The sequence below is a fragment of the Chiloscyllium plagiosum genome, chromosome 4 (genome assembly GCF_004010195.1).
Source record: "Chiloscyllium plagiosum isolate BGI_BamShark_2017 chromosome 4, ASM401019v2, whole genome shotgun sequence".
Lineage (NCBI taxonomy): Eukaryota > Metazoa > Chordata > Chondrichthyes > Orectolobiformes > Hemiscylliidae > Chiloscyllium > Chiloscyllium plagiosum.
The window spans coordinates 53,787,735-53,811,975 of NC_057713.1; the positions used below are offsets into that span (position 1 = coordinate 53,787,735).

At 39.2% G+C, this 24,241-nt stretch overlaps 1 protein-coding gene across 9 annotated transcripts in view; it reads left to right on the top strand.

Moving 5' to 3' along the window:
• abhd3 (abhydrolase domain containing 3, phospholipase) overlaps window positions 1-24,241 on the top strand; it is a 102,714-nt gene that overhangs the window by 64,161 nt on the left and 14,312 nt on the right. For 7 of the 9 annotated variants that reach the window (XR_006311389.1, XR_006311391.1, XR_006311390.1 and 4 more), the window contains exons 5-8: window positions 4,396-4,508; window positions 5,372-5,545; window positions 13,894-13,942; window positions 14,047-14,212. Coding sequence is in view for 6 of the 9 variants with exons in the window: in XM_043688230.1 (XP_043544165.1) it covers window positions 4,396-4,508; window positions 5,372-5,545; window positions 13,894-13,942; window positions 14,047-14,212 (502 nt within the window). In the remaining 3 variants the exon portion in view is untranslated. Of the gene's footprint in view, window positions 1-4,395; window positions 4,509-5,371; window positions 5,546-13,893; window positions 13,943-14,046; window positions 14,213-15,562; window positions 16,771-24,241 lie in introns of those variants that run through there. The other 2 variants (XM_043688235.1, XM_043688236.1) reach the window with 2 other exon arrangements.

Below are 24,241 nucleotides of genomic sequence, written 5' to 3' on the forward strand. Positions count from 1 at the left end.
TTTACCAACAACAGCCATGCTTTGCGGTGTCTGCTCACAATCATAGCAGTTATGAGCAGAGATTACTCCTGTTATATGGCTAAGTCTTTTTAGGTTATTTTGTTACCCTATTAATTTAAAGATTTTCTTCCGTCTACTCGATAGGGATATTCACCTTTATGGGTAAAAGTAAGGACTGCAGATGCTGGAAACCAGAGTCTAGATTAGAGTGGTGCTGGAAAAGCACAGCAGGTCAGGCAGCATACGAGGAGCAGGAAAATCGACGTTTCGGGCAAAAGCCCTTCATCAGGAATAGAGGCAGGGGGCAGGTGCACCTTTATGTTCACTTCCTAGCCAAATCCCTAACCAGGAATAATCCTACAGACTCACGTTTCCCAATCAAACTTGTCATCATGAGGCACAGCTAGTTTTTCAGTTCTCTTTAGCTCTCACTGCTTCTATTGCACTTCATACCAAATCTAGCTTGGAATGCTGCTTATTCCTTTGTTTTGGTCTTTCTACCAATTCCTGCTGACAGCTTGCTGGTTCCAGTACTTGCAACACCTCACTTTCTGTGAGTGAACCTGAAAGCAGTAGAATTGTAAAAACTCACGTGGTCGATGAGAAATAGATCTTCTTTCATCATTGCTTAAGCAATGATGTCCACATCTAATCACCATGTGACATTTGTCAGTTGAAAGATACTGACACCAATCCTCTTTCCTTGACTGGGTCTAAATCTACTTGGTTCGCAGTAGAAGAGAAACAACCACAAGTGAGTCTTAACAAGTGGAAGCACTATCATAACAAAGTGTAGTTTATTGCATGATAGCAATTAGGTGCAAGTTACATTATGAGTTACATATTGTTGTTAAAACTGTTGGAAGACAGAGAGCTTGCATCTACCTCCTTTAACATTCAAGGCGATTCCCAATTCCTCACCAAAACTGTAAGAAATTAATAAGTTGGATGGATTCTAAAGACATCGCCAACACTCCTATCAGAACTATAAGACCATAAGACATAGGAGCGGAAGTAAGGCCATTTGGCCCATCGAGTCCACTCCGCCATTCAATCATGGCTGATGGGCATTTCAACTCCACTTACCCGCATTCTCCCCGTAGCCCTTAATTCCTTGTGACATCAAACTATTATTTTATACAACATGCAACTTCACTGAAACATCTAGCAGAATCTTGTGCTTGGTCAACTGAAAGATTATCTCATCAAACAGAAAATTATCTTAGGTTATGATTGACTAGAAACTGAACTGAACTGGACTAGCCATATAAATGTTATGGCTACAAGAGGAACTCAAAGGCTAGGAATCCTGTAATGAATAACTCACATCCTGACTCCCCAAAGCCTGTCCACCATCTATAAGGCACAAGTCAGAAGTGTGATGGAATACTCTCCACTTGCCTGGACAAGTACAACTCCAACAATACTCAAAACTTGACACTGCCCTGAATAAAGCCAGATTGGGCACCACATTCACAAATATTCAATCCCTCCACCACCAATGTTCAGTAGCAACAGTGTGTACTAACTACAGGATGCACTGCAGAAATTCACCAAGGCTTCTTAGAGAGCACCTTTCAAACTCACAACAACTACCATGTCAAAAGACAAGAGCAGCAGATAAACAGAAACATCATGACCTTCAAGTTCCACTCCAAGCCACAAATCATCCTGACTTCAAAGTCGCCGAGTCGAAGTCCTGGAACTCCCTATCAGTTTTGTGGATGTGCCTATGTCAAATAGACTGCAGTAGTTCAAGAAGGCAGTTCATCACCACTTTCTCAAGGGCAATGAGGAATCAACAATAAATGCTGGCCCAGCCAGTAACTCCCACAACCCATGAATGAAAGAAAGGACAAATGATCCAACTGTGAGAAAACATCGACTGAGAAAAAAGAAACTTACTTTCAGCAAAACTATCAACTTGTGCAGTGGTTAATCATCAGCTAAAGAACATTGATAGCTTTGTGCTATGCTGAGAGGTATTTCTAAGCAAAAGTCAATTGAAAAAAAAGGACAATTTATAGAAGAGTCCCAGAGAGATCAAGGCCAGAGTTATTGATATAAGTGTAAAAGTCAGAAATGGAATGTTTGTCAATTACTGCATAATGTTCCACAACATTCATGACTTCTCCAATACTGCAGAAGTCCATATCTAGACTTGGGCTGGGAAATAGTAAGTAACATTCATAACATAAAAATCCCAAAAAAAGGCTATCTCTGATAGAGAGAATCGAACCATCACCCTTTGATATTCAACGGCATTGTCATCATTGAATCCTCCACTAATCCTAAAGAGTTACCCAGGTCAAGAGCAACTCACCACCATCTTCTCAAGGACAACTAGGGATGAATAACAGGTGCTGGCCCAGTCAGCAAAGCCCATGTACTCTGAATTAACTTTTTAAAAATATAGAGGACACTACATGATGGAAGGTTTACACTTGTTTCAGCATGAGAAAAGCAGTGCTCTAAATAAAAAACATTGAACTACTTTGCACTCATTTTTCTGGAAAGCAGAAAAGCAAGCATATGAAGATGGTTGCTAGAGATTTGTCAGGATGACGATCAATTTGCATAGATGTTTAAAGTGAGATACAAGCAAGGAAAGCAGATGTACATCACAAACATTCTGTTGAAAGCTGACCCAGTCAGCTGAAGAAAGTTAAGGCTGCCTACAGATTCAATGTAAAGCAACAGTGACATACGCTCTACAAAGAAATCAATCCTTCAGAGGCATTGAAACAGTTCAGGTGAAACAAACTACATAACAAGATATAACTTTTCAGTGGTATAGAAAATAAGGTTGTCAGGAGGTAGTCTAGTGTATTCCTCCTCATTCTACATTCTGGTAAGTATCTTTAACACAGTTTTTTATTGTTGGAAGCCTGCCAAGAATTTTATTCTGCTTGCAGTGTAGACCTGATTTTCATGCATTCAGCCAGACTGGCTGTCTTAGGACAAACTAATATGGCAGAAGGGACCTCATACGTATGTTAGGTTCCTCAATTGGAGATGAAAAGATCCTTGCACCAGTTTCAGGAATACGTTTTGACTACATGCATTTTGCCTGCACCATTGATGCTGGCAGCGGTAATAAGTGTTATTAAATGTTAAAAGGAGACAACTTGACCAGGCTTTCTTGAATGAATTAAAAAAAGTGAGTGCAATAATTACTACACACAAGAAGAAATACCAATGAAACACACATGCACACAGATTAGAAATAAGAGTAAGTCCAAAAACTTAAAGTAAAAATAAGACTACATAATCAGTCTCTGAATTGTTTGAAAATAAAGGATAGTTAAACACTAAAGCTGTTACAGTTGAGGTTACTGGTAATGTTGACATTGGTAGTTGAACAATCAGTTTCATAATCCTTAGTTTTGCAGATTAGTTGAGATTCTGTAGTAGTTATGATTCCTTTTTTAACTGATTTGCAGCACTCAAAGTGAGAGAAGAACTTTACCTGCAACACAGGAGTAACTAGGGAGTAGGTTTTCAACAATGAATCCAGGCTGGTACACACAAAAGCTTTCATTCTCTCTGCAAAAATTCACACAAGATTCTTAGACAACACCTTCCAAATCCACGTCCACTTCCACTGAGAAGGACAAGAACAGCAAATACGTGGGAACATTACCACTGGCAAGGTGCCCATCAAGCCACTCATGTTGGATTAAAAGCAGGCAATTTCCTCTCTAATTGCATTGTGGGTCTACCTATTAGCACATGTACTGCAGCACTTCAAGAAGACAGCTCACTACCACCTTCTCAAGAGCAAATAGGTACTGGCAAAAAATGCTGGTCCAGCAGCGATGTCCATATCCCATGAGAGAATAAAATAAATGTCCAGTAGAGCTGAAAAACCAGTTCTTATGTATTCTTCAAAGGGATAAACACAAACTGCACTACATTATAGACATTTTTTAATGTGTAATTCTTAAATGTGTTTTTCACAGGGTGGCTGATACATACAAAATGGACAGATTGGACTGTGAACTCTTGTGACTACAAAGTGAACAAGGGGCTGATATGCCTCTGGTCAACAGGAAGTTATCACTGTGGATTATGTCTCAAATTCCAATGATTCTGACCAGTGGTCACGACAATATGGAAAGTGAGCCTGGCTCAGGAAAACAATCCCAACAATTAATTTGAAAATTCCAGGTTTTTTTTCACAAGAGGATTCAGTTTTTAAATTCCTGTTTCATATTTCCACCATTTTTTGCCAGTACCTATTTGCTCTTGAGAAGGTGGTAGTGAGCTGCCTTCTTGAACAGTGAATTCCAAATTTATTTAATTTAAGGTGTTGCACCTGAGAATAATTTACTTTGATTTCCACAAGCTGTAGCCCAAATTACTCACTATACCACTCTGTATGGCTTGTTCTAGACTCCCAGAACATATTGTGCAGCGAACACAGAAGATTTGGAAACAGTCATTTCACATGTACAGAAAACATTTCCACAAGCTCCACTAATGGCTGCTGGTGTCTCCATGGGCGGGTGAGTTATCATCAAAATGAGAAAACAATTTGCAACATGCAATAATCTAAGGCGAAATTCAAAGTTTTAAGATTGTTTAAGGAGCTGCAGGTGGATTTAATGCAGATTTTAAGAAGTCACACAGATTAGAATGGGAAGTGGCAAAAGTAGAGAAGAAAAACCATTAGAAAAAATTAAACTGCTTGTATTTATTTGGCACCTCACTTGCGCTATTATAAAGTTTTGCAATGAATTACTTTAAACAAACAAAAGGCATCAGCCATTTTGTAAATATTAAGGCCCACAAAAAGCAATAAGATAAATGTAACGGCTAGAATAAAGAAAGAATGTCAGCCATCTAAATGCAGCTGCAATAAAATCCATCTGCAAATATGTACAGCAGGGATGCAAATTAGTCTGTCCCTGGCTCATTAATTTCTGGTGAAACAAAGTGATGCTGCAAACATGTAATTTTATGTGCTATTGTCTCCCGGAAGTGTCAGGAGGTTCTCATACCTGTATCGAAGTGTGGGAGAAGCACAGATACATAATCTTTTCTCACTCCTCTATTAACATCATTTTGAATTGGCTGTTAAGATGTACAGAAAGTCTGCTGGTATTACCTTATTCTCTAATTTTCCCTCAATCAGGATAAAAATATTCATGAAATGGTTTCAGGTGAGTTTAAGAAGTATTTTAGTGAAGAGGTTATCTCTTATCAATCCATAAGTACACTTGCAACCAGGATCACCTTGAACAACTCATTTCACTGTTCTTAACAAATTCATATGGGGAATCCATTGTGTTACTTAAAGTTTAGGACGCTCAATAGTAAAGTGTTAATCTGACTTATTAAGTATATCTTCATTTCGTGCCTAAAACAGAATGCTCCTGTTGAACTACCTGGGTAAGACTGGCCAGCAGACCCCACTGAAGGCAGCGGTAGTCTTCTCCATTGGCTGGAATGTATTTGAGTGCACGATTTCCCTTGAAAAACCACTTAACTGGATATTGTTTAATTACTACTTAACCAATTGTCTACAATCTTCCGTCAACAGGTTGGTATCTAAGGATCAGGGAAAGCTTGGTATCACTATGAATGATGACAATGGTATTTCCTATATCATTTAGAGTGGGTTTTTTTGCTATTGTTACATACTAAAATGCTAAAAGCGTAAAAATGCCATGGAGCACTGTTAGAATTAGATACAAGTCTACTGTTAATAGGTAATCATTTTGAGTGAATTACATAAGGTTTCTGTCATACAATATTATTTTGCTGGTCTTAAAGTAGAACAGTTATCTTAATGTTTCAATGTGCCAACGAAACCAAGAAAACCAATTTTATCATTGATGAGATGATATCCTTTCTGCTGGCCAGTTGTTTAGTGATTCTTTAGAGGCCAAAATGTATAAATTACTGTTGAAATATGAAAGATTAATATATCAGTATCAAATCTTGCTTTTCTATATTCAATGAACACTTTTCATAGTTCTTTTAAAATATTGGAGGACAATTTGCCCTAACAATGTTAGCTTTTAAACAACGCCATTGTTAACATTAATTTGTATCTCACATTATAGTGAAACAAACCTGAATTTTACACATAAATTTGCTCTTATGTTGTTTCAGTTGCATGTAGTTATCAATTCACTGTGAACTCTTGTTATAGGTTTTATAAGTGCATTACTTTGATTTTACAATTAGATTCAATAGTAATCAATGTTCTTTAAGTACTTTATTTCAGTCAAGCAATAACTATATTAATTTCTCCTGAGAAGCAGTTAATCCTTAGGAAGGGATAGTGCTGATAACATTTTTGGCAACACCTATTGTTTTAAACTACAGAAAGGCAGAAATATATTTCAACATGTTTAAAGAATTTTGTTAAACAGAATTTTAATATGTGTGTGTATGTATGGTGTATGCAGCTAGGGGTGAGGAGTTAAAAAGTAAAAAAATTACAGTGTCAGAAACCCAAAATGAGCCTGCCATCTTAATTGGTGTGACATTCTGGAAACTCCTATGGGATAACCAGGTTGGCAATTATCATACTTAAAGTGGTAGTTGATTATAGTTGTACCCACCAAAGCAGAGTTTCCTGAAGTTGTCTGAAACTTCCAAATGATACCAAAGTCAGAGCACAGCAAGGATTTTTGAGATTGTGAAATTGTCAGGTTAGAAGTGTATTAAGTACTGAATTATAACAGCTATCTTGTTCCCTAAATGAAAGACTTTCGCTCAAAAGATTTATTTGAGAAAATGCTTTCACATTTTTCATGCTGATTTCTGCTACCTTGGACTGTGTTAACTTTGATCTGTACTTCTTGCTGTTAAATTTCTCAGAAGAATGGGTAGAACTATCATAATATTAAACTCCAGGCAACTAGTTGGTGAAGTAGGCGACAAGAAGTTCATCTTTATTTAATTTTAGATATCAAGCCTCATTAGGGTAGTGTGCTGGAAATCAAGCCCAGTTATTCCATGAATCCAGAAAGGTTAAAAATGTTATCAGATGACATGAAATTCCTCAACTTGTCTGTTTTCTTACACCCATGTTAAGGACCAGTTTAATACAGAACTAGTCAGCTTTGCTCCTCCAAGATATACAGTCTTCACATTTCAGAGGCATTTCATAGTTTCATGTAACCTCCTGCTTTCGACAAAGTGCTGGCTGCAGTTCTCGAACCTAATATCTATACAGCTAGTTTCTGTACTTAGTAGGAATTACTAGCTATTACAAATAAATAGATGATATCTATGGGTAAACAACTATGATGTGGAGATAGTGAGGATTGCAGAAGCTGGAAAGTCAGAATCGAAAAAATGTGGAGCTGGAAAAAACAGCAGGTCAAGCAGCATCAGAGGAGCAGGGGAGTCGACGTTTCAGGACAGATGAAGGGTCCTGCCCAAAACATCAACTCCCCTGCTCCTCTGATGCTGCTTGATATGCTGTGCTTTTTCCAGCTCCATATTTTATCGAAACAACTATGAATTGTCAACATGTATCTTGACTAGTTAAAACACTAACCTCCTTCTAAAATGCCACCTACATAGATACAGACAGGCCAAAACATATTGCTGTTTAAGGTGAAGAGAAAAATCAGGAAAGCAGTTCAATGGCCCCCATCCACAGTGTTCACTCTGTTTGCCGCTCTCTCTTCTCTAAGGAATTTTCACTTTCTTGCAGGAATGATTGATTCACAAATTGAGAAGTCTCTTATTTACTAGTTAAAAGCCACTGCTTACAGCAACTGGCAAGGGAAAATAAACTAGTTTTCTTCAGGCATTAGATATTCTTTACTACTGAGTGTGACATTGAGAGAAGGTCTGAAAGCTTCTGCTATATTGTTCACATTCATGTGCTGTTCAGCCACCCAGGAACCAGTCGTCTACTTGTTGGAAAGCAGAAGGCCTTTGTCATCAAGAAATGGTCACTAGTTTAGACCAATGAGCTACTTATTGTTGGCTGAATCTCAGACTATATATATATCCTGCTGTCAGCTTATCTGCGACTAACCTTCCCCCACTGTTTGAGTAAGTAACAGTGTCAACAGTACTTACAATAAACATTGGTGATTGCTTTTAAAATGGGCAGCAGTCTCTTGCTTTTTATGTTCTAAACATTCCTTTTCCCATTTCAGTCCATAATCAAAAATACAGAAAAATAAAATGGTATGTTCTGTGTATCAATTTATTCACAAAATGAAATGACATAAATTTATTCATCAAGTTAAATGGTGCAAACGTCAAACACTTAACTCTCCTAAATATAATTGGTAGGGGGGATCCAAGATGGCAGCAATCTAAAAAGATCGCGTTGTGGAGCTCCGCACCACATCGCAAGTGGGACGATGTCCTAATCCACACTACCTGGACCATCACGATATCCTGGGACTGAGGAAAGATCATGGTGTCCCAGGAAACTTTTAGAGAACAACTTACAACAGTTTTTGCCATTCAGGGATGCCAAAGAAGGGAGCAGTTACGTCCGATTTCCTATCAAGTCCTGGTAAAGGAGTTCGCGAAATCTCATGAGATGTTGGGGAAGCAGATAGAGGAGAAGCTGGCACCAATCTCTATCATGCTGCAGAAGCATGAACAGCAGCTGAGAGACCTCGAGAAAAGGATGGATGAGGTAGAACGCAGAGTCACAGTGGTGGAAGCTGATACCGATTCCTCCAAGAATAGGATCCAGGCCCTGGAGACGCAGGTCCATAATTTGCTTGACCAGGTTGATGACCTCGAGAATAGGGCAGGAGAAAATATATTCAGATCGTCGGTCTGCCAGAGGGTAAGGAAGGTGAGCGACCGGTGGAATTTATTGAGGACTGGTTGCCGAAATTCCTTAACTTGGAAGCTGGAATGGGAATTTTGAAGATTGAGAGGGCTCACCGGGTCATGGCGTGGAGGTTAGGTCTGGACCTATGTCCTCTTCCTATCTTGGTGCGGTTTCATTACTACAGAGATAAGGAGAGAATGATGGAGCTTCCAGAATCCAGGGGTAGGATCCGAAGGCCCTAGTTTATGAAGGCTCTAAGATCATGTTCTTCTAGTACTTCTCAACGGTGGTGATCCAGAAAAGAAAATCCTATGATGGCATCAGGAGAAGACTGAGAGAGCTCAGGATCCAGTACTCTCTGAGGTATCCAGTGGTACTTCAGATCACCTTAAATGGATCTGTATATCTCCTTGATATGTCCAAGAAGCAAGAGACTTTGTGGACAAATTAACCTAATCTGAACAATTTAGTATGCACAAATAGTAATGTTGTTTGGGTATGTCCCTACTTTTCTTTAAAAAAAGTAAGTGCGGTCGGGGCTTTCTTTTCCTTTTTTTATTCATGATAATCAGGTCTAAGGTATGCTAGGGGGCAGCTGGGATGTTAACTTTCAATTTCTAAGTTAAGTATTACCAAAGGATGGGTGTGATACTTACTTTTTTTCAAAATTTCTTTGTTCACATTGTTATTCCATGATGTATTTTCTTTCTTTGCTCTTGTGTTTGTGGTGCAGCTCTAGCTAGGAGCAGAGAACATGGTTGGGGTGAATAGGTGCTTACTTATGGGCAGTTTATGCCTAGTTCAGATATTTAAATGCTCTGGCTGCTGTATTGGCAGTGGGGTGGGAAGTTGGGTTTTCGGATGTGTAGATGCCCACTTTGGTCAGGGGTGAGTTCCCTATTCAGGTCCATTGGCGCTTTATATGTTGGTTTTGTTTTTGGTTTTTGTACATAGTCTTTGATAGCTTTGTAGGTTTGTTAACTCTAGTGGTTTTAGTTTGATGTTGTTTATATGTTCGATGACTCTTGCAACACTAAGGCTCAGTGATTTGTAATTTGAGTTTCTCCTCTCTGGAATCTAAATGCTACTGCAGAAGATTATGGTTAATGACTTGATTAAATGGTGTACCTGGAACATCAAGGACAGTCACTCACCAAAGAAGAGGAAAAAAGTACTTTGAGCCTTAGAAAGGAAAAGGTGGATATTGTTTTATTACGGCAGACACACTTGGATGATAGGGAGCATGCGAAACTACAGCAGAATGGCTTTGATAGGGTTTACTTTTCATCTTTTCATACCAGAAGTAGAGGAGTGGCTATATTGGTTAGGAGGAATCTCCCATTTAAGTTATGAAAGTGTGTTAAAGACGCATATGGGAGGCTTGTATTCCTCAAAGCCGTGATAAACGCGGAAGAATATGGTGTTTTAAATGTTTACTGCCCTCCGGCCCATCCCCTCAAGTTTCTGGTAGATGCGTTCTCTAAATTAATCAGTCTCAAGTCTTGACATATCGTCATAGGGGGAGATTTTAATTATCTTATGAATCCCCCGGTAGACAGGTCACCCAAAGGCACCCTGATACCCTCTATACAAACTAAACAATCAGTGGATCTGTGTGTGGAGTTAGGGGTGGTGGACACTTGGAGGCATCTCCACCCTACAGGCAGGGATTTTACATTTTTTTTCCAATCCACACAGATGTCACATCAGGATTGATATTTTTCTGACTCCCGTGGCAACCCTGGACTTGGTGGCATCGTGTACGATTGGTAATATTATCATCTTCAATTACGCTCCAGTGCCTACCTGTTGGTTAAGATTAAGGATGTGATAGTGGGCCTGAGGCGAATGGATCATTTTATCCTTAAGGATAATATGTTTGTGGAATACTTCTCTAAGGAATTTAGGGCGTTCCTAGACATTTAATTCAGGCTCGGTTAGTAGCCCATCTGTCCTTTGGGAAACTGCCAAAGCCTATTCCGGGGGTTAGTTATCTCCTACTCTGGCAGTAGGAAGTGGCAGAAGGGTGAGCAGCAACATCTTCTTGTAGCACATTGAAGGCAGCTGAGAAGGCTTACTTTGACAGGCCCTCATTGGCCAAGCTAGAGAGGATTACGACACTGCAGTCTGCATTAAATTCCGTGCTCATGCATACAGCAAAGAAGGAATTCACTTTCGCAAAACAAAGGTTGTATGAGCATGGTGACAAACTGGGCAAATACCTATCTTTTCTCGCCAGGAAAAAGAGTGCCCCTAAAGCCATTACTGGGAACCTAACATGTGATTCTAAAAAGATTAATGCAGCATTTCAGAGATTTTACTCTGAATTATACCAAACTGAGGATTATGAGGAGGGGCAGGCAAGATGGAATCCTTTTTCAAGGATCTGGAGATTCTGGGTGTGACCCCTGAACAAGAGTTTTTTCTCAATGTCCCCTTATCAGAATAAGAGGTGCAGGAGGCTGTGAAGTAGCTTCAGCATGGAAAGGTGTCCAGCCCTATGGACTTCCCAGTGAATGTTATAAGGAATTTATAAGCATATTGTCAGGCCCAATGCCCAACACGTTGAATGACTCATACAGTATTGATTGTCTCCTGCCATCTCTGAGAGAGGCCAATATTTCGCTTATTCTTAAGGAGGACTGTGCTTCTTACAGGCCCATTTCACTCTTAAATGTTGACTTTAAAATCCTCTCTAAGACTCTTGCATTAAGAGTGGAAATTGTTACCTTTTATTGTTAAAGAGAACCAGACAGGCTTCATAAAGGGCCGCAGATCCTCTAATAATGTTAGAAGGTTGCTTAATATAATTCAAGCCTGTCAACAACAGTCAACACAAGGATTGGTGATTTCTCTAGATGCAGAGAAGGCATTTGACCGAGTTGAATGGCCGTACCTTTTTTATACAGTAGAGCGGTTTGGCCTGGCCGAAGCCTTTGAAAGATGGGTAAAGGTTCTCTACAGTGATCCTCCCACTGCAGTCATCACCAATGGAGTACGATCAAGCAATTTTAGTATTTTTATGGGCAGCCGACAGGGCCGACCCTTTTGCCATTGCTTTTTACATTGGTGATTGAACCGTTGGCAAAGGCCATTTGGAGGGATCCCAATGAATCACCTCCAGAAGTGGGGTTAAAATTACATAAGATTTCTTTGTACACAGATGATGTCCTCATTTTTCTTTGTCAAATTCAGCACTTTTAGTGCATCAGCTGATTTGGCACTTTTTCGGGGTGTAAGATTAATTTTGCAAAGTCAGAACCTATGCCTATGTCTTGATGAAGATGTTAGGTCTTAAGGACGAATCTCGATTCTCATTTAAGTGGTCACAATGGGGTTTTATGCTTTGGGCATATTCATCACTCCAGTTTTTGATCAGTTGTTTAAAGCTAATTTTATTCAATTATTCAACAAAATCAAACAAGACCTTCAAAGAAAGGAATCGCTTCTGTTTAGGTCGAATAGCTTTTATTAAGATGAATATTCTTCCGTGTTTGTTGTACCCTATACGAATGCTCCCCCTGATATTCAATAAGCAAATGTTCAGGAGATTGAACATTTGGTTCAGCTCTTTTATTTTGCATTGTAAGTGACCTGGATCTCCCGGACATTCAAAACTATCAACTAAGCTCGCTTTTATCTTAGGTGAGTGATTGGGCTTATGGGGACCCTCTTTCATATGGTTAGATATCAAAATCTCTCAAGCAAAGTGCCCCCTTACTAACTTGCTATTTTTGGACAAAATGAGGACAGTTAAGGAATATTGCCATAACCCAATAGTTATCAATACTGTTAAAGCATGGACGGCAATTCGGCAGAGAGAAGGCAATATTGGTACTCCTGCGATTTTCATTGACTTGATCCTGGTGTAAGATAATTATCCTAAGATGAGAGACTGACTAAATGGCTCTATACTTTCTGAAGTTTAAATAAAACATACAAGATTCTGAAGGGACATGTTAGGGTATCTTTCCAAGAGATATTTTCTCCTGCCTGGGAATCTAGAATATATTTACAGCTGAGATAGAATTTTGGTCTCTCAGGAAATTGTGTGATATGAGAATCAGATGGGAAAGCAGAGTTGAAGCTGAAGAGTACACATTATTATTTCTGAATGGCAATGTGGGCTGAACTTGCCATATGGTCTACTCCTGCTTCCATTTCTCATACATTCTCATGAGTGGTTAGTATCTGCAATGCACTGCCTGTAACTGTAGCAGAGGCAGATTCAATTATGACTTTCAAAAGGGAACTTGCAAAAGAAATAATAACTTGCAGAACTGTCGGAAAAAGACAGAAGTGCAGGACCAGCTGAGTTGCACTTGAAGAGAATCAGTCTGGACATAATAGGCTGAATGGCCTCATTCAGTGCTGTAACTAATTTGTAAATGTATGATCTCTAATGTGCTGAGGATAATGAAACAATTTTCAGATTTTAATACACATGGCGCTCATATATTCTCAGTATTAGATAACACCTCAACAAACAGCTGACTCTGAATGGAAAGCCTTTTATTAAAGTAAGTAAATTGCCCCATGGTAGCTGCAGAGAGATCCTGTGCAAAGTGTCTGTGTTTTTTTTTTGCCTGTATCTGCACACGTAAGTCAATGTGGGTCCAAAGCGTAATTTTTATTAATCAGTAAAGAGGTTCGTAATTACCTACGTGCTTCTATAATATGAGCGTTGTGATCAAGTGTTCACAAATTGTTTTATAACCTCTAAATCCTAGATAATTTTTAACACTTTTATTTTTGCTTTATGCCATCGCTTCTAAAAGTAGTTGTTTGTACTGAAATACCATTCAATGGTACTAATCATCGAGACCTTATCCAAGCGGTTATTCATCATTTGAACACCCAGATGGTGAGTAGCAATGACCTACTTGACTGAAGAAAAATTGAAGCTAAATCCAATCTTACACGACATTCATTCTAATGTGCCTGACATGTATTCACACCTGACATGCATTCTAACAGAGCTCAGGAGCTGGAACGTTGGCTGATCATCTTTCTTACTACGCCTCCTCTTACTTACACTAATTCAATTTTTACTTTGTATTTTTTATGTCTCTTTTAAAATTTTTGAGTATCACACAATCCAATAATTTCTTTTTGCATTATAGGCACAGGCCAATTTTGGAAAAATCATTTGACATAGATTATGTCCTGAAGGTAAATGACTTCCTTATTTCTTTCTGTACATTTTAGAAATACTTATGGATATAGTAAAAGCTTTTTGCTTCCATTTGATTCTTGCATGATTGATTTTTATACAGGCAAAAACTATCCGAGAATTTGATGAACGGTTTACATCAGTGATGTTTGGTTACCAAACAATTGCTGATTATTACAGAGATGCCAGTCCTTACCTCAAACTAAAGTCCATTGAAATTCCTGTTTTGTGCTTGAATGCTTTAGATGATGTCTTTTCACCAAGCCATGGTAAGTTTACATCTTATATTTCAAGAGTGATGAACCTTTCATGCTAGTTTTAGGCTGACGACCAGGAAGGTTTTACACAAATTCTATCCTTCACTTATTTTCACATTCAGGTTTTCCTTAGTCAAGAATTTCTAAACTTTATATATCTTTGTTTGTAATTTGACTTTGAGGGCTCATTGATAAGGTGAATGGCTTTGCTGGAAAGATGATCACCAGAAAATCCCACCTCTGACTCTTTACAACAAGAACTTCACCTTGACTTTTTTTTCCCAGCAACGTGTATTAAACTTGCTGAGACCACACTTGAAGTGTTGGGTGCAATGCTGGGTAAGATATTATGAAAAGAAAATGCAGGGACTGGGGAGTGCAACAATATTTACAAGGACGATATTAGAACTGCAATGTTCTACTTTGCAGGAAAGGATGAACAGGCTAGATTTTTGGAATGGGAGACTTGAAAACTATGAAACGTTTTGATAGGATAGACAGTGAGAGAATATTTCCAGTTGTGAGGAAGATCAAAAATAGAGGCCATCAATACTGGTTAGCAAACAAGGAATAAAATTGGGAATTCAGAAGAAATATCTTTAGCTAGACAGCAGTAAGAATGTGGAACTCACCTTCACAGGTAGTCATTGAAGCAAATAGTACAGATACATTTAAAGGAAATTTTGATGGGCATCTAAGGAAGGAGGGAATAAAGGATTATATGGATTAGAGTTGGAAAAAAGAGGATCGGTGAGGTTCAAGTGGTGGATAAACATAAGCAAGGAGTGACTGGGCCAAATGGCCTCTTTTTGGACTGTAGTTTTGTTTTATTATCCATTAATGAGGAACAGTGCTAAAAACAGTCATCTTCAAACACTCAGGTTTAAAATATTCTGACAGGAAAAACCAGCAGGGAGAATGGAGTAGCTTGTGTTTTATGGCCACATGTGACACACAGATTGTGGTTGGAGCATTTGTATTCTAGTTGCTTCTGAAGGAGAGAGAACTGTGGAAAATAACGGGTGAGCAAGGGGTTTCAATCAAAATGCGGTCCAGGCAAGTCAATCATACAACTATTACTAAACTTAACTTCTATCCTGTTACCCTAAATATGCACTTGTTCATGAAAAAAACAAAAGGCAGACAGTTTGACACAAGTGTTATGGATAGGGGGAGAAAATTATAACCAAGGAAAGCTCAGTTCTGCATCTCAAAAAGAAAAATGAGTTGTTCTTACAATCCTCTTGACTTCTATCAATTATCAGAAGATGTCTGAAAATGAAGAATTCTTTATTTCACTGAATGATTGATTGGATCCACAGTCTTTCCTTATACTTTATGTTTTAAAATTCTTTCTTTCAGTGTCTCTGAATGTAGGTTTTCCTACTCTGGAAAAAGTGGGGGACAGCACATGACAAAAGGGGACAAGAGAAATATTGTTGAATCTTCCAGAGCCTTCTGTTTGCATTTCACTCAAAGTTCTATTTAAAACTGCTATTGGATTAGCAGTTACTATTCTGAGTTCTCCTGAATCTGCAACAGATGATACTGATTTTCCTGAAGTCTTTGTAGAAAGTAACATTGTCTCACAGGGATATGGCTTCTCTTGTTTTTCCAAGTTGCAAATGAACACCTTAAATGTCTTATTTTCAAAGTTGTGTCCATTTCACAATGATCAATTCAAAGAACACAATAGAAAGAAGTGGTCTTTACAAACCTTTCATAAATCTAAACTTAACCTAATCCAGACTTCTGTTGGCTATGTTTCAATGACCCATCACCACTGTGTAAGCAGGGATCTAAAAACCCTACCATTTGGGGTGGTGCAAAAACAGGGCTTCCTTCACGCCCCCACCACCCTCCACCACCACCACCACCACCCAGGGCCAAGTGTGGAGGCTATGACATCAGACCATTTCAGCCTAACCCAAGGTTGCAACCTAGATTAAAGCAGCCTCAGCCTTCTGGAGGAAGGCCCAGCATTCTAGAAAGAAGGTAAATGCCCTTCTCCACTCCACCATCTTTTTTCCATTATTTCGCACTCACTCTATCTCTCCTGTTCTATCCACCTCCCACAAAGAATCACGCTCTATCACAGTTAGTAGTGCCTGCAACATCTTTCCCATTTGCTCTCACCAACCCAAGCCCCCAACACAACTAACCGCTGTGCTGCCTACTCACTCACTTCCCAACCTGCACTTATTCAAGATGGAGGACAAGGATCATGCTCTGAGGTTGGTGAACTTTATTCCTGAGGGCTATAAAGTCCTGGGGAGAACATGAGGTGTTGTTATTGCATTGAGCTTTGTTGGAATACTGTAGCAGGCTCAGGATGGAAATGTCAGCATAGGAACAGGATGATTTATTGAAATGGTGAGCAAACCAAAAGTTCAGAGTCATTTTTAGGCTGTATGTCTTTTTTTTAATTCACTCACAGGCCATGGTCATTGCTTACTGGATCAGGATTTATTGGCCATCCTAGTTGCCCTTGAAGTGGTGGTAATGTGCTGGCTTCTTGAACTGCTGTAGGTAAACTCATAGGGAGGGGATTCCAGGGTTTTGACAAAGTGATACTGAGGAACAGTGACATATTCCCAAGTCATGAAGTCATACATCACAGAAACAGACCCTTCAATGCAACTTGTCCATGCTGACTAAGTTTACCAAACTAAACTCGTCCTATTTGCCCGTGTTTGGCCCATATCCCTCCAAACCTTTCCTCTTCATTCATCTGTCCAAATGGCTTTTAAATGTAACTGACCTGTATCTACCACTTCCTGTGGTAGATCATTCTACATATGAACTACTTTCTCAGGTCCCTTTTAAAGTTTTCTTCTAAAATTTTCTAAAATTATGCCCTCGAGTTTTGAACTCCCCGACTCTAAGGAAAAGATCTTTCACGCCATCACACAAAACACAATGTCAGTAATCAACAAAACAAGAAACGAACAGAGCAGTTAAATAATTGGGTTGATGCTACACCACAAAAAATGTATGAGCATAAAATTTTTGTATCATAGAACTAAAGATTTTATAACTACATCCATCATTTCATTGCCACCGAGTCCATGTTTTCATCCATGGCACTGTGCAGATGCAATGAACGGAAGACATTGATTAATTTGCTCTTGGGATACTCTAACATACATTTCATCAATGCTTACATGAGTTCACTATCCAGCTGTTGAGTCCAAAGTTTGAGACTTTCAGGAGAAGGGTATAAAATGAATGCCTGACATTCCTGTGTGATACTGAGGGATTACTACTATGTCACCGTATTTTGCATGAAACGTTCAACCTCTATCTGCCTTCTCAAGGATCTCCTTGCACTATCTGGAACAAATGTTACACATTATCAGATTGCTGTTTGTGGAACATCTTGTGTGAAAATTAGCTGCTATGTTTCCTACATAACAGCAATGGCAGTAGAGTATTTCATTAGCTGTAATGTTTTTTGGAACACTGTGTTTGTGAGAGGTGCGATTCTTTTGACACACAGATTGTGGTTGGAGCATTTGTATAGGTTTCAACAGTTTTGTTCCTAACATTCCTAATGCCACCATGGAATTTGGTAATACTTTGATTCAAAGGAGTCATATGTTTCTTGAGATGTCTTTTTCTGAATTTTTTTGTTGGATGTGGGAATTAGGCTCGTGGTGAATGGCTTGGAGGGGAATTGCAGGTAGTGACATTTCCATATCTGCTGCCATTTTCTTTTAGATGGTAGTGGTTATTGCTTTGGAAGGTGCTGTTTAAGAAGCATTAATGAATTTCTGCAGTGCATCTCGTAGGTAGTAGACACTGACATCACTGTTGGAGGAAGTGAATGTTTGTGGATGTGGTGCCAATCAAATAAGCTACTTTCTGCTTGATAACGTGAAGCTTCTAGAATTTTGTTGGAACTCCATCCATTCAGGCAAGTAGGGAGTATTACATCACACTTCTGACTTGTGCCTTGTCAGAGAACACCGCTTGGACACATGCACGAAACAATCCCACCATCCTGTGGCTGAACACTTTAACTCTCTCTACCACTTCACCAACAACATGCAGGCCCTGGGCCTCCTCCATCACCAAACTCTAGCCACCCGCTGCCTGGAGGAAGAATGCCTTATCTTCCACCTTGAAACTCTCCAAACACACGGGATCAATGTGGACTTCACCAGTTTCCTCATTTCCCCTTCCTCCACCTTATCCCAGATCCAACCTTCCAACTTGGCACCGCTCTCTTGACCTACCCTATCTGTCCATCTTCCATCCCACCTACCCGCTCCACCCTCCTCTCCAACTTATCACCCTTCACTCCCAACTTCATCAATCTATTACCTCCTTAGCTACCTTTCCCCCAGCCCCACCTCCCTCTCATTTATCTCTTAGCCCACTCAGCGACCCCCTTATTCTTCATGAAGAGCTCATGCTTGAAATATTGATTCTCCTGCACCTCAGCTGCTGACTGACCAGCTGTGCTTTTCCAGCACCACATTCTTCAACTCTGATCTCCAGAGTTCAACTTTCCCCCTTGAAAATGGTGGACAGGCTTTGGGGGTCAAGAGGTGAATTACTCCCTGCAGTATTCCTAGTGTCTGATCTATTGTTGTAGCCAGTGTATCAATATGGCTAGTCCAATTGAATTTCTGGTCAATGATGAACCCTAGGATGTTGATTGTGGGGGATTCAATGTGTCACCAGTGCATTTCAAAGATTGGTGGGTGGATCATCTCTTGTTAGAGATGGTCATTGTTTGGCATTTGTATGGTGCAAATGTTATTTGTCAGTTACCAGCCCAAGCCTGGATTTGTCCAGATTTGGGTATATTTGGATATGGTCTACATTAGTATCTGAGGAATCATGGATGGTGCTGAACATTGTACAATCATCAGGGAACATCCCCACGTCTGACCTTATAATGGAAGAAAGGTCATTGATGAAGCAGCTGATGTTGGTTGGCATGGACACTATCCTGAGGAACACCTGAAAAGATACCTTGGAGCTGAGATGACCTCCAACAACCACAACTATTTTCCCATGTACCTTATATGCACTCTAACCAGTGGAGTCCTTTCTCTGATTCCCAATTAACTCCAGTTGTACTCATTGTCTATGATGCCGCATCAAGTCAAATGTGGCCTTGATGTCAAGGACAGTCACTCTCATCTCAGCTCTGCAATTCAGCTATTTTGTCCTTGAGGCTGTAATGAGATCAGGAGTTGAGTGGCCCTGGTGGATCCCAAACTGGATGTCAGCAAGTTATGCTATACAAGTGCTGCTTGACAACTGTTGATGACACTTCCATGACTTCACTGATGATCGAGAATAGACTGATGGGGCAGTAATTGGATGGGCTGGATTTATCCTGGTTTTTATATACAGGACAAGTTTGGGCAATTTTGCAAGTTGTCGGTAGATGTCAGTGTTATAGATGGATTGGGACAGCTCGCTAGGGATGCAGCAAGTTCATGAGCAAAAATCTTCAGAATTGCCTTTGCCGTATCCAGTAATCAACTATTTCTTGATATCATTGGCTGAAGACTGGCATTTATGATGCTGGAGACTTCGGGGGAATTAGAGAAGGATCATCCCCTCGGCAGTTTGGCTGATGACTGTTGAAAATGTTTCAGCTTTGTCTTGTCTTTGCTCTCAGCAGAGGGGACTCATTTTCTTCTTTTCCTGTCTACCATTTATACTTATCTTCCATTTCTATCACTTCTTTACCACAATTAGGTGCTTTTTGTCTTTTGCTCTGCTTTCCCTCACCATATGTTTTACTCACTCCTTTGCCTTCTCCATCACCAATGTAAAAACCATCATTTTCCAGCCCCTTTCAGTTCTGAATGAAAGTCACAGCCAATTTGAAACATTAACTCTGCATCTCGCTCCCCAGATACTGCTTGACCTGTTCAGTTTCTCTCACATTTTTTGGAGAAATAAAGTGAGTGTTGGTTCTCTGGAGTGTGGGGAAAATAACAAGGAAATACAAATGAAATGAACAAATATTTTGCTTTGGTTTAAATTGTAGAGAATTTCAAATCCATTCCAGTATTAGCTATAAATCAGAAGGTGGAAGGAAGAGAGGAACTTGGTGAAATTACAATCACCAGGATTGATGTTTAACTCCTTTAGTTAACCACAGATTTAGGTCATACCCTTGGCATTTTACTTCTCAGTAAGAATATTCTTATTTGGAGTACTCTGAAATGTCCCCTTAATGTCTGCCATTGCTCATGGATCTGTCCTCTGGTCTGATATAATCTGCTCTCTGCTCTAAAGAAATCTCAAAAACATTCTATAAATTCATTGTCCAGGCTGCTGTTGCCAATTCTACATTTCCAGTTTATATATAAACTAAAATCACCCATCAACATACTTAGCATAAGAGCTAATATTGCACTGCAATTATAAGTGTTATAAGATGATTACATTTTGGGATAGTAGCTTTGGATTTAAAGTGAATACGATTGGGGGAGCGGGATGGGGTGTTCTCTTCTGCAGTCTGTTTTAAGTAAGACAGGGTGGTTCGAGATCAAAAGACAGCTTTGATTTTCAACAAGTTTTAGGAATTCTTTAAGAAAGTAACAAGAGCGGTGAAAAAAGGAAATTAGTGAATTTCCAGAAGGTATTTAGTAAGATTTCATATTATCGGATATTGTCGAAAAAAAGCTCATTGTATAGGAGGTAACAGGCAAAATTACCATAGTTCTCTCTCTGTCTCATCAGGGAAAGATTGTTGATGGTTTAAACTGAGGGGCACCATACCTTAAGTGAGGGGTGAGGTTGAGAATGTGGATCCAGTATGAGAATTGAAGCTACATTTGTGGTGTTATTCTGCATCTCCAACGAGCTGTCCAATATAGGAGGTAACGTATAGGCATTGCCTAGTTAACAGGAAACAGGAAGAAGACATAAATGTGTCATTTTCTGGTAGGAAAGGTGTCACAAGTGGTCTGCCACATCAGTCTAAACTGGGGCCTCAATTTTTAAAAATAATTTATACAAATAACTTTGAAGAAGAGACCAAAGATATGTTAGTTATATTTTCTGGTAATACAACACCAGCAAGAGAGTAATTTAGGAAGAAGACAATCAGAGGCTAACAAATGGGTACATACAAGTTAATTGAGTGTGTAAAAATATGGCAAACAGAGTATAATGTGGGGAAACATGAAATTGTCCATTTTGGCAGGAAGAATAAAAACTAGCATTATTATCTAACTGGTGACAGTTTGCAAAGCTTTGACATGCAGAGGATTCTGAATGTCCTCATACATGAAACGCCACAAATTAAGACACAGATACCAACATGTGATTAGGAAAGCTAATAGAACGTTCCACTGATGGTGAGTGGAAATTGATATAAAAGTAGGGAGGATGTGCTTTAATTATGCAGAATAACTAGTGTGACCCCATTTTGGAGTAGTATGTGCAGATTTGGTCTTCTTATTTAAGGAAGTATATAAATGTGTTGGAAGCAGTCCAGAGAAGGTTTACTGGACTACCATTCAGAACCTTTGGGTTCTGCAGTGTGAGAAGATTAGACAGGCTAGGTTTATATCCATTGGAGTTCAGAAGAGTAACAGCTTACATGATTGAAACCTATAAAATTCTGCAGGGTTTTGACAGGTAGATATGGAGAGGTGTTTCCTCTTTTGCGAGAAACTAGCAGTAGAAATTTCAGAGAGTTGGAACTCTCCTCCCAAAAGGCCAGTGGATGCAATCCTTTTGTTTAATTATAAGGCAGAGATAGATTAATTCTTGATAAATCAAGGTTATTATTGATAAACAGGTGTGTGATGCCATGATTTAATGAATGATGGAGTCGGCTCAAGGGAGTTAGGTACTCCTGCTCCTAACTTGCGTGTTTAAAAGTCTATTTGTTTGTTTTACTAAGAAGAAGGTGCGAGGTATTGACACATGGAGATAATGTCAGCACTCTGAGTTTCCAATAAATACACTCTTAAGACATCCAACATCCCAGGAAGATGTTACAGGTATTAGGTTGTGAATAGTTATACTGTAAAGTATCAATCTACTTCTAAGTGCAAGGAGGTCAGAATAGCTAACCAGTAAGCAGGAATCACATTTAGGGAGGCATGATGGTATCATGATAATACCACTGGTTTATCAATCCAGAACCCTAGACTATAGTCTAGTGACATTAATTCTAATCCTATTATGGAAGCCAGTAGAATTTAAATTCAATTAATAATCTGGAGTTGAAAATCTAGCCTCAGAAATGATGACCATTAATCCAGCATCGATCATTGGAAAAAAAACCTGGTTTAGTAAAGTCCTTAGCTCAGTTAGCTGGACAGTTCGCTTGTGACAGCAAGCAACCACAGCCAAAATTAGGAGGGTGAAGTTCTCTAGTTGAGTAGATGCATTCTGCATTCTTGGGTTCCAGGAGATTCATCCTCACATGCTTGCTGGGTTGGGGAGAGATTCTCTATTCCACAGAGATACAGATGCTCAGTTGTTGAGCAGAATTGAGTTTTCCCATTTGGCAATTCTTGGAACTGTTTGTTCCATAAATGTTACCAATTGTAGATTATTGGTTGGTTCAGTACAAAGAATGGATATAAATAGAGGATTTAATCACAGCTTCTATTTCATATGTTCCTATTATGGAAATTTATTTGAATTACAGTAGCAAAGATCCCTGGAGACAGTACATATCCTAATTACCTCTTTTTTTAAAGCTGAATAAATATTTAAATTCAGAAATTGTAACACTGCTGTGGTTCTGTTCGCCGAGCTGGAAGTTTTTGTTGCAAACGTTTCGTCCCCTGTCTAGGTGACATCCTCAGTGCTTGGGAGCCTCCTGTGAAGCGCTTCTGTGGTGTTTCCTCCAGCATTTATAGAAGCGCTTCACAGGAGGCTCCCAAGCACTGAGGATGTCACCTAGACAGGGGACGAAACGTTTGCAACAAAAACTTCCAGCTCGGCGAACAGAACCACAGCAACGAGCACCCGAGCTACAAATCTTCTCACAAACTTTGAATTGTAACACTCCTGGACATGCAGTTGGAAGAAACCACTACCTACCAAATACCATGCCCCAATGGTAGCCCTAACAAAAATGCCTGAACGTTGTCAATATTAAGGGTTTCTGCCAATGCCTATAGGGCCACAACATATATACCCACTCAAACAATGAAAATGCAGAACAGCATTCTTCAGCATTTAAAACATTACAAGAGGCATAGTCTGGTGAAGGAACCTCTCTCTAACACTAATAAACCTTTGGTTGTACAGGTATTTGGGCTATTATTGACCCAAAATGGGATCTAAGCCTATTCTCAACAGTGACATACTCATGTGACACTGCTCTTCAATTGCCTAGTATCAATCTCTTTGCAGTTTCAGCACTTTTTCTTTTAAATTTTTCATTTAGATTTTTAACATATGTTTGAAAAGCCTGTTGTATGAATCTGCAAATTTTTGTATTAATTACCTAGAAAAAGAATTCTAGCCTTTAAAACTGAAAATACAGAATTTTAGATGTGATAGATGCAGCAGGATATGATGTGGCTTATTATTCTTGCTGATGTAGAACAAAAATTAAGTTGCTTGCCTTGACTCCCTAACAAGTAGAATCACTATATGAAAAGATTGTCTTTCTCTGAAGGTCTACTGTTGTTGAAAAGTGCCTCGCATTGCTTTTTTTTCTTCCTGTTGTTAAATGATTAACATGTTAATGTATTTCTTGAGCTTTTCAAATATCTGGCAACATATATGTTCAAAAAGTCAATGGACTGTTTCTTATAATTTATCTATTTAAAACTTGTACATGAATCAACAATATATGCATATGAAAAAATAAAATTGAGCAACTATTTTCCACTGATCAGTTGGATATAGCAGAAACATTACACTGAGAATTTTCCTCTCAGTGATTTCTGAGAGAGTCAGGCCATATCGATGCATTATAAACTCCCTTTATGTGACAGGCTGGTAATCAGGAGGTTAGGAGATTATCCAGTGCTGGTGCAGAGACTTAATGATCTGCATGAATAGCTTAAATGAATTTTTTTATGGTCAGCACAT